General features: G+C 48.9%; 1 protein-coding gene and 1 non-coding gene across 7 annotated transcripts in view; both read left to right on the top strand.

Moving 5' to 3' along the window:
• Positions 1-16,037, top strand: part of Aff3 (ALF transcription elongation factor 3) — a 457,478-nt gene that overhangs the window by 419,599 nt on the left and 21,842 nt on the right. For 5 of the 6 annotated variants that reach the window (NM_001413892.1, XM_039083846.2, XM_039083844.2 and 2 more), the window contains 4 exons: positions 99-1,223; positions 2,849-2,973; positions 5,823-6,024; positions 6,878-7,005. In NM_001413892.1, coding sequence (NP_001400821.1) covers positions 99-1,223; positions 2,849-2,973; positions 5,823-6,024; positions 6,878-7,005 — 1,580 coding nt within the window. The remainder of the gene's footprint in view (positions 1-98; positions 1,224-2,848; positions 2,974-5,822; positions 6,025-6,877; positions 7,006-16,037) is intronic. The other variant, XM_063267370.1, reaches the window with a different exon arrangement.
• On the top strand, positions 4,554-4,634 carry Trnat-agu33 (transfer RNA threonine (anticodon AGU) 33). Its single transcript has one exon. It is a non-coding gene; the product is annotated as a tRNA-Thr (tRNA).

Raw genomic sequence — 16,037 nt, 5'->3', positions numbered from 1 at the left:
TGCTTAGCAGAGAATGTCAAGATCAAAACAGCCAGGGCCCCTTTCAAGTGAGCCTGTTATAAAAGCCGTGTTGTTTGTCCCGGGTTTTCTGTTTTCAGGCCGAACCTGCGTCCTCGAACAAGTGGCAGTTGGATAAATGGCTGAACAAAGTTAATCCTCACAAGCCGCCAATTCTGATCCAAAATGAAAGCCATGGCCCGGAAAGGAATCAATACTACACGCCTGTGAAAGATGAAGGGCAAGACTGCGGGAAACTTCCTGAGATCTGCCAAGCCAGCCTGAGGGACAAGGAGCTCAAGACTGCCTGCAAGGAGGAGCAGCGGCCGAGGACCGCAAACAAGGTCCCTGGCAGCAAAAGTGTCAAGCAAAAGTCCCCGCCCGCTGCGGTGGCTGTGACCGCAGCTGCCCCGCCGCCCGCGGTGCCCAGCGCACCCACGGAGAGTGCACCCGCGCCTACCCGCAGGTCAGCAGGCAAGAAGCCCACCAGGCGCACCGAGAGGACCTCAGCCGGGGACAGTGCCAACTGCCACCGACCAGAGGAGCCAGTGGCCCCAGACGCGCTGGGGGCGAGCGTAGTGGGACCCCTAGAGCCCCCCAAAACCAGGCCCTGTGGTAACAGCAGGACAGGCCACCGCAAGGAGCTGCGCTCCTCAGTGACCTGTGAGAAGCGTCGCACGCGGGGGCTGAGCAGAATTGTCCCTAAATCCAAGGAGTTTATTGAAACAGAATCTTCGTCTTCCTCTTCCTCCTCGGACTCAGACCTGGAGTCAGAGCAAGAGGAGTACATCCTGTCCAAGGCTCCAAGCACCACCGGGAGTGAACAGAGGCTAAAGGAGGCCACCAGCAACAACAGCAGCAGCAGCAACAGCAGCAGCAGCAGCAGCAGCAGCAGCAGCAGCAGCAGCAGCACCTCCCGAGCCTCTGTGGGCTCCATCAACGCCAGGACCACCAGTGACATTGCCAAGGAGCTAGAGGAACAGTTCTACACGCTGGTCCCCTTTGGCAGGAATGAACTGCTTTCTCCACTAAAGGACAGTGATGAGGTCAGGTCTCTCTGGGTCAAAATTGACCTGACACTCCTTTCCAGGATCCCAGAACACCTGTCCCAGGAGCCTGGGGTCTTGAGCGCTCCTGCAGCCAAGGACACTGACAGTACCCCAGCCAGCCATGCATTGGACACACCTGCTGAAAAGACTTTGCCAAAATCCAAGAGGAAACGCAAGGTAGGCCTAGCGTCGGGAGGAGTGGTCTCTCTGTGTCTCTCTTTGCACTGGAGGGCGAAAGGTAGTTCCAGATAAGAAGCTGCTAGTCTGGTCTGTGGGCAGCTGCACTTGTGTGTCCCCCAACAATTGCATAAGTAGTTGTTCTACACACGCAATAAGGTCGTACCATCACCTTAGAGCTGTGGGTACTTAAGTACCGCCCCGGCCTGAAGGAGTAATCATTCAGCAAGATTGACTGAGTGTGCAGACACAGGCCGGATGCGGGGGAAAGGGGAAACTGATTAAATAAGGTGACGTTGGAGGCAATTCTCCCGGCCAAGATGAAGGTATCCCTCATTTTGGAAGGTATATGCCAAAGGCATAGTCTCTTCCGGACACGGTCATCTTTGTTATCATCAAGGGAATTTATGATACAGGCTCACAATGTGTTTCTTCACACAGTAAGATTAAAAAGCTTATCCCTGTAAAGTAGAACTAGGACCTTGGAAAAGAAGGAACCTTGGAAAAGCTACTTCCCCTGTTCTTAATACATATGCAAATGTTTTTTGATTGTGTGTGTATGTGTGTGTGTGTGTGTGTGTGTGTGTGTGTGTGTGTAAGCACACACATGGGTCGTCCTAGGTCTTGAACTGGGGGCATCAGGCTTGGCAGCAGGTGCCTTTTACCTTGCAGGACCAAATGTGTCCATTGTCTGCGTGCCCAGAACAAGGGAACTAGGTTCCCATTCAGTAGAAAACATCACAATTCCCTTGGCCACTCATGCTCCATGCAAACGACTAACCAGACTCCCGACACAGACTGGCACAGCTGGGTCTCCCCCTCCTAAAGCTCCAGAACTGACAACCAAGGACTTAAAGTTGGCTTTGGACTCTTCATGGGGCCACTGTAACAAGGTGAGCTTCGAAGACCCTCTATAGCAGAGGCTGCACCACACAGTCCTGGCTAAAAAGAGCCAAGTTCTGTCTGTCTTTTATGCTTGCATTTTCTCCTGGAAAACACCCCCACCCAACCCTGGGGATGCCGCCCTGGATTAAGCTCTTGCCTCCCTGTGAGCAGCACCAGAGTGTATTTCTGTCGCATCCTGACACTGTAGAGTCAAACACATCGGTGCAGCAAGAACCCAACATGGGTCCTAGCTTACCAAAAGGAACTTTAAAAGTGTTTGGGGATGGAAATTGTGAGCCGGAGCTAAAGTACACCAGGCAGCAGCCACCGATGGCCGTTCGCAAAAGGCAGAGCTGGGGCTTCCCACCACGGTGACTCCAGTAAGCTCAGGCAGAGCACACTTCGTATACTTCATTCTGATACCAGTAAGGGATGAGGGACAGTGACACGACAGGCTAATTCAGACCAGATCTAGTCTGCAAAGCTTAACTCTAAACAGCTTTCACAATCCACGTTTTGATCACAACGTGATATCTTGCCCTTCACTAAGCCATGCATAAACCCAGCACACGTCCTAGTTCACTGAGTGGAAGCTCCACCAGGGGCTGGCTTTGCTGTTGCCTCGTTCTCTAGAGGAGATAGGCAGGGAAACCTCCCGAGAGGCTGTGTGACAGGCAGAGTCCTGTAGCTCACTGGCACCAGAGTCCAAAGCTGATTGGCTTCTGCTTATTACCACCCAGTGTGACAATGAAGACGACTACAGGGAGATAAAGAAGGCCCAGGGAAAGAAGGAGGGTGCCTCACGCCTGGCTGCCTCCACTAACAACACCTTCTCCGGCAGCCACTGCAACGTGAGCATCAACAGGTAAGCCTGTTCCCTGGAAGGTAGGAGTGAGCCAGAGCAGACCGCTGAGTCTGAAAGTCGTGTGCTGTGTTGAGGAGACAGAAGATCCTTTTGCTCTGATCTGAGTCTGTGGGCTTGCTTCCCTCAGATTAACCAAAACTGATACTCTGCTTTTGATAGCTGTGGCAGGTCCTTCCATGTAACCAGAGACCAGCAACCAGGCAGCATAGCTCTGAGCTCTGCACTCTCCCCCAAAATGTGAAAACCAAATATTACAAGCCAGTATTTTAACAGCTACTAAGCACATAAGAACATAAAACCCCAAGGACTTGGGGAATCTGCACTTTGAGTCTGCAGGGGATACACCTGAGCTCTCGGGCGTAGACCAACTGTGGACTTAAAAAGGATGTGTGCTTCCAAGGTCAAACCACCACCTAGTGATTCCTCTAGAGGAACAGCGCGGGCCCCCACATTCCACCCCCCTCTGTGATAAATGATCCTCCAGCAAGGCAAGGTCCCAGGTATTCATTAAAGCAAGTAGCTTAGCTTCCGTCATAGGGGCTTTTCCATTTAGAAGCACCTCAGCCCAGACCCCGCTGTTCCTCTGCTGAGACACCTCTCGCTCTCCCCAACTATACATAGAGGACTTTAACGGGGAGATTAATGGCTCTGCACAGCACATAAAAATGTAAACTGAAAGGTTGGGAAAGACGTAGAGCAGTGCTGAGAGTCAGAGATGAAATTGGAGAACACAGGCCCACAGGCCCACAGTGCTATAGGGATCACCTTGAGGATGCTGAAGTCTTGCACAGGAGGGAACAGATACTCAACGCTCCCACAGTCCTCTGTGCATTCCCAAGGACTAGGGAGATGGGAATGGAGGGACTTTGCTCCCCGCCCCCGAAATATTTTATGTGCATTTGTCAGTGCATTAAATAACCTTCCTATCTAGTGACAGTTATAACCACTGCATAACGATGAGCACAGATGATATTTCAAGGTGTCTGTAATGACAGTCGTATGGCAAGAAAACACCGTGATTTCTGCTGAGGCACAACTGTGGGTGTCACTAAGGTGACTCCATCTTAACAGTTCTTCTGATCCTTGCCCTTGCTTGAGACTGGAGGAGATGCTCCAAAGAGAGCTGAGATGTTTGAGAGTGACAGTGGCGGCGGAACCTTTCTGCTATCCAAAGTCGTGAACCTCCAGTTTAAAATCTCTAGCCCTCATACCGTCTGACAGAGCCTCCCACATCTGATTGCTTTGCTGACACTAAGTAGCGAATGCTAGAGATACAACGTGAGGGAACTAAGCAGCAATACAATGGGAGCAAGTGGATAGTGTTCTCGGTTGGGAAAGATAGTCCCTGAAGCTCTGGCATCGTGCTTCTCAAAATCCCACCACCAAGTTTTACCACTGCAGGAGAGCACAGAGCTGATCACCCAGCTAGCTCTCCAGAGGACACTTCTTTGGTCCTCTATGTAAACTTGCAACAATGAAGAGGGAAAATCGGATATACATACCCATGATGAGACTTAATGTCATAATGTGTTCTTCATGACAATAAAGAATGTAACATGATAGGTGCTTAGAAGCAGGGTTTTGGGGTTGAGGATTTAGCTCAGTGGTAGAGCGCTTGCCTAGTAAGCACAAGGCCCTGGGTTCGGTCCCCAGCTCCGAAAAAAAAAAAAAAAGAAAAAAGAAAAAGAAGCAGGGTTTTGCACTCCCATGTCAAGGAATGATTGCTTTCAGGCTTCCCACATCCAACCTTAACATCAGCAGCCTTCCTTTCAGCAGACACAACTTCAGACTCACCCAGAACAGTTGTTCTATAGCATGCTGTAGACTGAGTACTTCTGGAACCAGAGATTCTGTCTCCACACATATCTATTTGCATGATGTTAAAGAACTTTGGTGTTTAATTTAGAGGCCAGTACTTAAGATTCCCACTGTGACTACCAGCTAAGGAAATTGCTTTTGAAGTGACTTAATGGCTTGTTTGCTCTGATAACCAACACATACAATTAACCCATCATAACCCCAGGAGTCAACAACTAAACCTTCATTGGTTTTACTGCTTTGTTGTTGTCGCATAAATTGTATTAGGGACTCTATGGGCATCTTTGGTTAGCAGTGATTGACTATTTCAGGATGACATATCCTTCACAAACAACCCTCCTTCCTCATGCAAACGATCCCCAGCAGTAGGCGTCATCATGTACAGCGCAGACTTTAGTGTAAGTGAATCCGTCTTCTCTGATAGCTGATTTGGAGAAATTCTGTTGACGAATAGACAGTAGTCTTTAAGGTGAAAGGAAGAGCTAAGGACCAGAAACTGTAGTTTTCGGGTACCAGTTGCTTTGTCCTGATCAATGCCTGGTGAATTCTGAGACTCAGTGGTTGGAAGGTGGCTTCAGGCCTTGGAGTCGCCAGGATATGTTGTGACTATATCCTACAGACTCAGTCACTGGCCAGCGGGTGCTCTCTAAGAGACTAAGAGCTCAGTTCCCTACTATGGGTTGTTGCTTGGCTTTTCCAAACTATTCAGGCTCCTGAGGAAAAGCTTATTCATTCGGTATTTGTAGATACCTTGATGAAGAACTGGGAATGCCGACATGCTGCTCTGCTTGGTCCTTCCTTGGCAGGAACTCAAGATTACTCCATGTCCTAATAAAGTAAAGAAACCGAGCGTGAGATTTGTTTATTGTTTACCATGGTCCTGATGCCATAAAGTCACTTCGCCAAAGTAATTCCCAAGAAACTTCTTCCTGACAGCAGAAGTTAAATGAGAGGTTGGGCCGTACAAAGCACGGCCTTTTTTTTTTTTTCCAGTGCAGACGGGGAAACTCTGTTGCTATTTCTCTTTTCAGCTTGGCAATACCAATAAACAAAAATGAAAAGATGCTCCGGTCACCCAGCTCGCCACTCTCTGATGCATGTAAACACAAATACTCCAGCGAGGACGTGACTTCTTCCAGCCGACCTCACGGCAACGGGTTGTTGACTTCTGTGTCTTCCAACAAAGAGCCTAAGGCCGAGAGCCAGCTGCAGTCGCATGCTGGGGACCTCACGGTTTGTCCGGGCTCCTCCTTCCTTAGTAAACTCCGTGAAATTGTGAGCCCGCTACTCTGTCCCTAACTTAGAAATACAGACTCTCACAGGGAGTCTGGTAGCAGCAAATACAACACCTGTAATCCTAGCATTCCGAAGGCTGAGACAGTTCAAAATCAGCCTGATTTACATATCAAAACTTTATTGGAGCGGGGAGGATTCTTAAACCCTACATCTACTAAATCAAAAGCTAAGCCAGCAATCCATTTTAGAAGGCTTCCGTGTGATTCTGATATGTGTCTAAATTGGGAAAAATAAAAGCCCAGGGCCCCCACCCATGGTTACTCTTTGAACTTGAGAAGGTTGCCTAACCTGTCCAGTCTAAGTTCTCCCATCCATGAAAGGAACATAGACCATCCTTTTTCATAATGCTGTGAGAACTGCATTGACCAAGGGGGCAGAAGTCCTCTGCTTGATACCTAGGTAGGCACAGGCCGGGCATCCCTAATCCAAAGGGTTCCAAGATCTGAAACTTGCTGAACACCAACATAATTTCTGCAAATGGGTCATTCCACATCTCCACTCCTCCTAGGAGGAAGCATGGGGCACACAGTTGCATGGGTGTATATGTAATTACTTCATGCATGAGGAGAAACAGATAAGTTTCATGCTTGGACTTGGCTTCTACCTCCCAAATACTCAACCACTTGAGGTCCCCAGTATTTTGGGTAAAGAATTATTTTCTTTATTGAAACAAAACCGTCACCATTTCTAGCATAGAACGGAGCGATATTCTGTGCGTAAAAAAGGTATCTAGTGGCTCTCTTGGCCAAGTAGCCGTGTCTTAGTGGCTTCTGTCTCATTTGTCATTTAGAAGATCTCTCACAACAGTTCCGAAAATGGCATCCTCCACAGCAAATCACGGCCCCAGACTGAGCCATGGTCTCCAGGTTCCAACGGCCACAGGGACTGCAAGAGACAGAAACTGATCTTCGATGACATGTAAGTTGGGACCTTCTTAATATGGTGAGGGAGGAGAATGTAGGGGAAAAAAGATCATTGCCTCTCATTTATGATGTGGCCATTTAAATGCCTCTCTCAAAGGAAGCCCTAACTTTGTGGGCACCCCTGGGCAAACAGGATCACCAGGGCTAATGGGGTTGGCACCTAAGACCTCAGGAAACTGAAGCAAACTGAACTGATGGGCCTTATTTCTTCTTTAATTATGTATGTATCTGTCTGGGTTTGTGTTCATGAGTGTGGCTACTCTCCATCGATCACCCTATAGCTACAGGCATTAGCTGCCCAGCGTGGGTGCTGGGACCAGCGCAAGTCCTCTGCTAGACCAGGGCATATTCTTAACTGCTAAGCTCTCTCTCCTGCCCCCAGTGAGTCCTAGTTCTAAGGATATGGATTAAGGGATGTTGGACTTACAAAACCAAAGGAAGCACTTTTGGTTTTGTAAATTAGAATGGCCAAAGAATAATATCGATTCGCCTCTGAAGGCTGTTTCCTTTCGAGATGAAGGTTCTTCTGTAACAGCATAAACAGGCCTTATATAGTAAAAACAACAGCCCTGACTCCTCTGTCCACTGCTACTGCTAAAACCTGAGTGCCCCTCCCATAGTGAGCATTAGCTCGCAAGGAGAAAGGAGCAGAAGGTAAGAAGACTGGCCAGCCCTGCTCTGGTGAGGCTGAAGATAATTCAGTCTTCCAGGAAGAAAGCAGGTGTCAAATAGGCAGAAGGTAGGCTTTCATGAGCTCAGCCTGAATCCTGCCTTCAGCTGTTAGCTGACCCACAAACACGCAACTCCTGTCCACGTGAGGCAGGATAAATGAAGTCTCCAGAAACAGCAGGCAGGAGATTCCTGCCCAATGGTGGCTTACAGTCCAACTGCAGAGACAGACTGTGAGCCATACGCCCTCTGGAAGTCAAAATATAAAGTGCTCTCAGTATGTCCCGGCCCCTTCTCAGAAGGATAGATAATACCAGCGATGACTACTCCCTTCTGTGGAGGTGCCACAGAAGCAGCAGCAGTGTCTGGGGAGCCTCGGGCACTGCTGGGATCCCACTCCTGCTCCCTCTTCGACAGCCCTCCCTATCCTCACCCAAGTGTAGGCACCTGCTACCTGCTTCTCTGTTGGACCTATACCGAGTGGTAACCTTTTCAGTTTGACTTTATACATTAACCAGGGCACAGAGCTCGGGGTTTGAAAGCCAAAGGTGCATCTGTGTGTCCTTTAAAAAGCAGGTGCTAAGGTAACCAAATCTGCTCCTCCGGTTACTGCAGCTGCATGTGCCGGCTCCATGCATGGCACCCTCCCCTCCCTTCAGCTGCTTCAGCATTCACTTCCCCTTCAGTGAGCCCAATGGTGGGTGCTCATTGGCCCTCAGGACAGCAGCCAGATGGTCAACTGTGGTCTCTTTAGGACTTCGTGTGGAAATTGTCTTAGTCAGGGTTTCCATTCCTGCACAAACATCATGACCAAGAAACAAGTAGGGGAGGAGAGGATTTATTCAGCTTACACTTCCACATCGCTGTTCATCACCAAAGGAAGTCAGGACTGGAACTCAAGCAGGTCAGGAAGCAGTAGCTGATGCAGAGGCCATGGAGGGATGCTGCTTACTGCCTTGCTTCCCCTGCTTGCTCAGCTTGCTCTCTTATAGAACCCAAGACCACCAGCCCAGGGATGCCACCACCCACAATAGGTCCTCCCACCCTTGACCACTAATTGAGAAAATGCCTTACAGCTGGATCTCATGGAGGCGTTTCCTCAAGAGAAGCTTCTTTCTCTGTGATAACTCCAGCTTGTGTCAAGCTGACACACAAAACCAGCCAGCACATTGTCCCTGTGTATTTTAGTCTTTTTTGAGAACAGACAAAACTAGAGTCATACTTGAGGCGATTGTGAGATTTGGGCTTTGGAGTCATAGCCAGTATCAGACGTGTGAGGCACTGAGGTGCTCAAAACACCAAATATCTCCAGTATATGATATAAAGAGCACGATAAGGAGAAAAAAAAAACAAATATTTGTGAGAAAATAAGTTTAATGACTTCTCCCATGTTCAAAACAGAGGGCTGGGTCAGAAAGAGCAGCCCAATATCTAAAGTTTCTTCCACTTTTCATGGGGGAAGGAGGGGAATGTTTCTTGTTATGTTCCCAGTCCGTACCAGTCAAGAGGCTGTACCTGTTGGTAAGACTTGTCATTCTATAGTTCTAGTGGTTGCCTGTGCTGGGCTCTTTGTTCTGTTACAGACATGATAGAGGAAATGGGAAACCACTCTTCCATACCTTCTGCATCGAGAGGGGTGGCCACCTGCCCCAAACAATTTGAAATCTCCGTTAGTAAAATAGACACACCACAGAAACAACCACTGGTCTAAGAGAGCTGTGGGAAGATTCTTAAAACCCAAAAGGCAAAGAACCAACATTGCCTCTTCCTTTAAACCATGGAAACAGCCATCCCTCAAGAGACCAAAATGTCTTACACGTCTAGCTGCACCATTCAAAGCACTTACTATGTGTCAGGTACAGGCAACTGCCAGAGTCAGGGGAGAGAAGCCTGGGAATGGGACCGCTCCAACCGCCACTACTGTGATTGCTATGGCCATACCTGCTCCTCTTCCCACCCCTCCTCTTCCCTCTCACTCCCTTATTTTAGTTCCCAGCAGCTTCTCTTCATCCTCTTCCTGCCTCCCATTCCGTTTTCTTCCTTCCCTTCTGTCATAATTAGCTTCAACCTGACACACCTGGAAAGAGAAAACTTCAGTTAAGCAACTGTCTCCATGAGAAATGACCTGTGGGTGTGTTTGCGGGGCATTTTCTTGAGTGTCAGGTGGTGCAGGAGCCCACTATGGGCAGTACCCTCCTAGGCAGGTGACCCTTCCTTCCCTCCCTTTCCCATTGGATTTTTCTCTTTTCCTTCCCTCTTCGCACTTCCTTTTCCTCTTTGTCTTCCCTCTTCTCACTTCCTTCCCTCCTCTTATTTCCTTTTCCTCCTCTCACTTCCCTCCTCTCACTTCCTTTTCCTCCTCTTTTCCTTCCCTCTACTCACTTCCTTCCCTCCTCTCACTTCCTTTCCCTCCTCTTTTACTTGACAACTTCTGCCCTGGCAGCTTCCTGACCAAGAAAGTCCTCTGCTCCTGCCACCCTCCTTGGCTTATCTTCACTGGGGGCATCAACAGGCCCTGGGACGAGCAGAGAGGCTGCAGGGAGAAGAAAGAAAAGGGCCAGATGGTTAGGACCAGAGTCTTTTGAGAACCTGATGGGAAGCCACTAGAAAGATCCAGAAAGTAGCAGGTGCCAGGCTCTGGTTTACTTAGTTTGTTTTCCTTCCTTCATTTAGTTGTTTACTTTGCAATCACAGCTTCCCCTCCCTCCTCTCCTCTGGCCCTGGCTCTCACCTGACCTCCCTGGTGCCCCCTCCCTTTCTCCTCAGAGAAGGGGAGGTCTCCCCTGGATTTCCACACAAGCTGCAGTCTGGTAGCTTTATATTTTTAAGGAAATGCATCCTTTTGTATTATAAACACTTGTTAATGGTTGGATAAACATGCACTTCAGACAACAACCAAATCCACCCGGCTGTCAAGAATAGCTATAGCTGAATTATAAATACCTTTCCCAGGGGAGGTCCTGGATCTTTCTATCTTTCTTTCTTTTTCCGTGAATGTGCATGAAAGAACGTTTAGATTCATCAGTCTTCGTGTTTCTTACCAATTAAGCGCAGTTAGTGCTTTGAGGATGCAAATGAACTGAAAGGGGCAGCTCTTATTTTAGAACCTGAATCAAGGTCGGCTTGCTCTTGGTGAGCTGCAGGCGCAGACTAGCAGCAGTCTGACAGCCCCTCCTCCCCCCAACATTCTGCAAAAGCACGGAAAGCTTGAAAGTTATTACTCCCCAGCCTTGGGAGGGAGGTGGCAAACAGACTTTTCCTTCAAAAGACAAAAATCTGAGAATCTCTATCAGAGCGCATCGGTGCTTGGTTCAGCTCGCAGAGTAGATGCCGGTCTCATTAGCACAACGCTGTGGGCTGCGTATTATTTGGTGCAGTAATTAGTGACAGGGAGCTTTGGCAGAGGAGAATTGAGGGATATCTGGGATGGGGAGACAGTCCAGAGATCCTGAATTCACAGAGCTACGTGGTGAAAGGCTTGGCTAGGAATGAAGCCCACCTCCTGCCAGCCGTGTGGCTGTGTTGGAAGCCAGCGAGACTGGAGGCCAGCACCGCCTGCTGCTCCCTGAAGGATGTGCTGTCCCCTGCCCTTACTTCCATGGAAGAGGCAGTCACGACCAGAGCATCCAGCCAATCTACCAAATGTCCCATCTGTCCCCATGATGCCAGTAGCTGGAACAGAGCTACCTATCCCTCCCTGTGCTGAGTGAGGACTCCCTGGGACACACAGTACTGAAGGCCGTGAACATGGGAAATGTGAGTGGCAGGAAGGGACTGGGACTTAGCATTTGTAAGATAATTACGTGACACAGTCTCCTAGCTAAAAGGGTTTTAATTTTATAGAGGAAGGGAAGATTCCCGGATATGAGAGGTCGAATCTCTCGCAGCATGATTTAATCAGAGGAAACCAAGTAGAATTTTTGCATAGGCCATATTGTCATAGGCAGGACACTCTGGGGACCTTTCCGTGGCACCGTTGTCCTGAGGGAGACCTCGCTGCAGCGAAGCTGGACCCCACCTTTTTGTTCTTAGGGAAATGTTGCCGTTGCTTATCCCCCATCTCAGGTTGGGTCCTTACTTCATTGTGACACATGGAAGAACGGAAACGGAAAGGTCAGGTGGAAGGAAAAGTACGTTACCTCTCTTACTGAAGCCTTTAGGCTTTGCTAAAATCGATCCAACGCAGAGAGGAACAGCAATGAGAAGGATGGTTTTCCTTCTCAATAAAAGCTGCTTAAATGATTAAAACCCTGCCTCCCTCAGCCAGCACAACCTGAGAAATGTCCTCTGACTGCCGTGAGGAACTCGGGGTCGGGTGCTCCCCCTCCAGAGAAGCCAGGTTCCAGGCTCCTTGGGATTCCAGTCCGTATCCAGGAACAAAGCTGCATTTGGATCCTTACTGCCTAAACACCAGCTAGCTGCATCCACAGGGTGTGTATAGGCAGCAGCCCCTGGGAGTCCCAGTCTCTGAACATCCCCACCAATATGACTGCTGGAAGGGAGCAGGTGGCAGAACACTCATCCCACCCCACGTCCAGGAAGCTGAGTTTGTCACCCAGTTCTGCAAAGCTAGCACTGCAGAACAGCCCATGTGTGGAAAGGAAACGTCTAACCTCTTGCATGGTCTGGCTCCTCTGGAACAAGCACCTGAAAGCGGAGGACACAGCTAGCGCATGCCAGATGATACCAGGGGTATCGAAGGAGAGAGAAATCTATTTGATACCGTCACTCCTCCTCTGTCTGATGTGGATTTCAGTCTCTCCAAGCAAACCATCCCGATTTCTCCACACCCAGGAACCTGTTTGTTCAAACACAGAGAGCTCTCATCCCTGCTGGTTTGCACAAAACAGGCTTGCTCTATGGAAGGATGGCCTTTCAAAGAGGTAGAAATTACAGAACACAGTGTGCCAGCCTCTCTGTGGGAGGCCATTCATCTCTCTAGCTCCCTCAGCCAGGAAAGAGAACAAAAAGCAAAGTCCTCTCTAAAGCTTGCGCTGGGATGTGTCAGGTCGTTTGCACGCTGCTGCTGCTGCTGCTGCTGCTGCTGCTGCTGCTGCTGCTGCTGCTGCTGCTGCTGCTGCTGCTGCTGCTCAGAGAGCCACCGGCCATGCATGTGTTTGTAGATGGTGCTGAGGGAAGAAGGAAGTAAAGGAAGCGTCCCGTTTGGATCAAGTGCACGGATCGCTTTTGTGACAGAGGACTGTTAGAACAATGGTGCCACGGCTGAACTCCAGCTCTGCCATCGGCCAATCCTGGTTGCTGTGGGGCGCCGGCTGCATTCCCCTTTGCACTCACTGTTCAATCGCACCTTTGTCGGTGCATTCATGACCATCCTAAAACACTGTGGAAAATAATGCACTGGATGCCACACAAGTGTAAAATGACACTTAAAACCGATTCAGTGAGAACTGTATTCTGCCCTGAGACCATTAGGCTTACCTCAGAACCTTGGACATGCTACATTCTGTACCTCTGACAAGGATGAGGACAAGTTCCTTTTCCCCAACTGACTTGTGTATGGCTCTGGAAAAGAATGTCCTTCGATTAGCATGATTCCATGGCCACGCCGCTGGACAGTCCAAGTGACATCCCATTGGTCCCAATGACTTTGTAATGGCCTGGTTTAAGAGCACAGCAGCCGAAATCACCTGAGAGGAGAAAAATGGGCCAATCGTCAGGCAATTTTCAGCACTTAGGCTAGTGAGCCCTCCATTATATGCAAAGCGGACTCTAACAATTGCGTTTGTAAACGGTCTGCAGACAGCACCGGTTTTCCTCCAGCCTGGCAGGTTACTGTTGTAGCTGCCAGGATCCAGTCGGAAAATTAAACATGTTACTTACCCACAGGCATTGCTGTGTGTCCGTGACTCAGCCTCCACATGGGTTTGGTTTGAAAGATGGCATTCACGTGCTATGGGTAAAACCAGCATTGACTGAAGAACACACATTAGGAACCATCAGCTGCTGCCGTCTCTTAGGGTACCTTAGAACGTCTGTGAAATCTCAGACGCCATAGCTTATGACTGAGACCGTCCCCCCCCCCCCAGGGGAACAAAATGCGTTTAAAATGGCAATCTTTTAGTGGTGAGGTCTACAAGACAGGACACACACACACACACACACACACACACACACACACACACACACAATGACCAATCTTAGATACTGGAGCGTAGAGCAGATAATGATGAGGAGTATTTCAAGTTGCCATGGAGACATTCTCTGGCTCATTGGCTTATGATGCGGAGCCCTCTCAGAAGGCAACACTCTTCCCCTAAGCTCAGAAGAAATTCAGTACAATTCAAGGATCACTGTAGGCTGGGGAAGATCAAAGCAGTCAGCAGCATGGTTGCTGCTGGAATGTACCAGTGGCCGAGCTGCGCACGCGCAGTAACCCTAGCCCTGTAAACTTGGAAGGTAATTAGTTACCCACCAAGTATAGCACAGACTAGTTCTCTACAATGGTTGGAAGGAGTCAGACCCAAGGCAATGCTAATTGTTCCTGGCAGTGGCCAGACTCCAAAGGGGGTATCCTACGGTTCGTGATAGGATTTGGTGAACTCTCAGTGAGTGAGCAAAAAGCACGATACTGCCAGCAGGGGAAAGGAAGAGCAGAGCTTCAAAGCAGGGGAGACAGGTCACCAAAACTGATGAAAACTGCCTAGACTTTGCTCAAAGTCCCTCGTGAATACCTAACCTGAATTAAGTAAGATTAGACTTCAGAGGCCCCAAAGGTTGATTTTAAGACAAGATGGCAACACAGCAGAAACCATATTTTAGAAACACTGGTTAAGGAGTGGGTTTCCAGATTGACGTCAAGGAAGCTGGAGTTACAGACCCCCAAAACTATGATAAAAGCCGACTCAGATGGTTCTTCCTTAAGAGAAGAGGAATAGGGACTGGAGAGATGGCTCAGCAGTTAAGAGCACTGGCTGCTCTTCCAGAGGTCCTGAATTCAATCCCCGGCAACCACATGGTGGCTCACAACCATCTGCAATGAGATCTGATGCCCTCTTCTGCTACAGTACAGTACAGCTACAGTGTACTCATATGCATAAAAATAAAAATAAATTTCAAAATAAGTTTAAAAAACAGAAGAGGAATGGTAAGAGGAGGCACGGACACATCTGGCAACCAGAGAGAACCAGTGAGAACTATAAACTTGCTTCACACCGTCACCTCTGGGATCTGAAACTCAGGAGTCAGTCTAGGCTTGGTTGCAGGCGAGTCTAATTGTCTGTCGCAATGTGAAGCCATAGACCAATCAGAGCTGCAGCCTTCTGATGCCTTAACAGCAAATGCATGCCATGGCATAGCGTCCCAAACCCACAGGATCTAAACCATCAGGAAATGGTCCCTAGAGGCTGGAGAGATGGCTCAGAGGTTAAGAGCACTGGTTGTTCTCCTAGAAGACCTGGGTTCAGTTCCCAGCACCTACTTGGCAGCTCACAACTGTCTGTGGCTCAGATCTCAGGGGATCCAACATGCACATGATATAAAGATACACATGTAGACAGAATACTCATTCACATGAAATAAAGATTAAAAAATTTTTAAGTAAAACTAAGACTTTAAAAGAGAAGAGAAATGGCCCGTCATCCATAGACTTCGGATGGTCACCAGTAGCTTGTCACTGTGACAGTGGCGCTCAATTCAGGATGTTAATGGATGAGGTGGTTCTGTGTGCAGCACAGAATACATGGACACGACGTAATTTCTGCTCAGTTTACTTCACTGTGAATCTAAAAATGCTCTAAGAAGGGTTTGTTTAAAAGCAGAAGCAAGCAAGTGATAACCATGGAAATTGCCCAAGTTTGAACCAGTCTGTCTGTGGCCGAAGGAGGAGCGCTCTGTTAAGGCAACTGGACCAGCATTCAAGATGAGCTGTGGGTCCCCGGGAGATGAACTAGAAAAGCAGAGGTGACAGAGGCCCTCTTAACCAAGGAAACCTTTAGCCACAGCAGAGACCCGAAGGCTTCAGACCTGGGTGGGAGCAAGGATGGTGAAGCAGCCATTGCTGAAAGACAAACAGTCTCCTTCAGGAAATTCCGCGGCTGCCTTGCTGCTTCTTTACATTGCCACAACCCTGACAAAATTTGTAAAGAAATAAGAAATAGGAAATGTGGTGCCTGTGTCTGTGTGGTGTGTGTGTGTGTGTGTGTGTGTGTGCGTGTGTTAACTTTTTTATATTACTTTTAATGTTTTGTACAGTTCAGGTGTTGCCTCCCTCCTGATCTGCCCTCCCACAGTTCTTCATCCCATTCCCCCTCCCCCTGTCTCCAAAAGAATGTCCCCTACCTCCCATCCCTACTCCCCAACCCTCCTGCCAGGCCTCCCGGCTCCCTGGGGCCTCACGTC

This window comes from Rattus norvegicus, chromosome 9 (assembly GCF_036323735.1).
Source record: "Rattus norvegicus strain BN/NHsdMcwi chromosome 9, GRCr8, whole genome shotgun sequence".
Lineage (NCBI taxonomy): Eukaryota > Metazoa > Chordata > Mammalia > Rodentia > Muridae > Rattus > Rattus norvegicus.
This window is presented reverse-complemented; position numbering and strand designations above follow the sequence as displayed.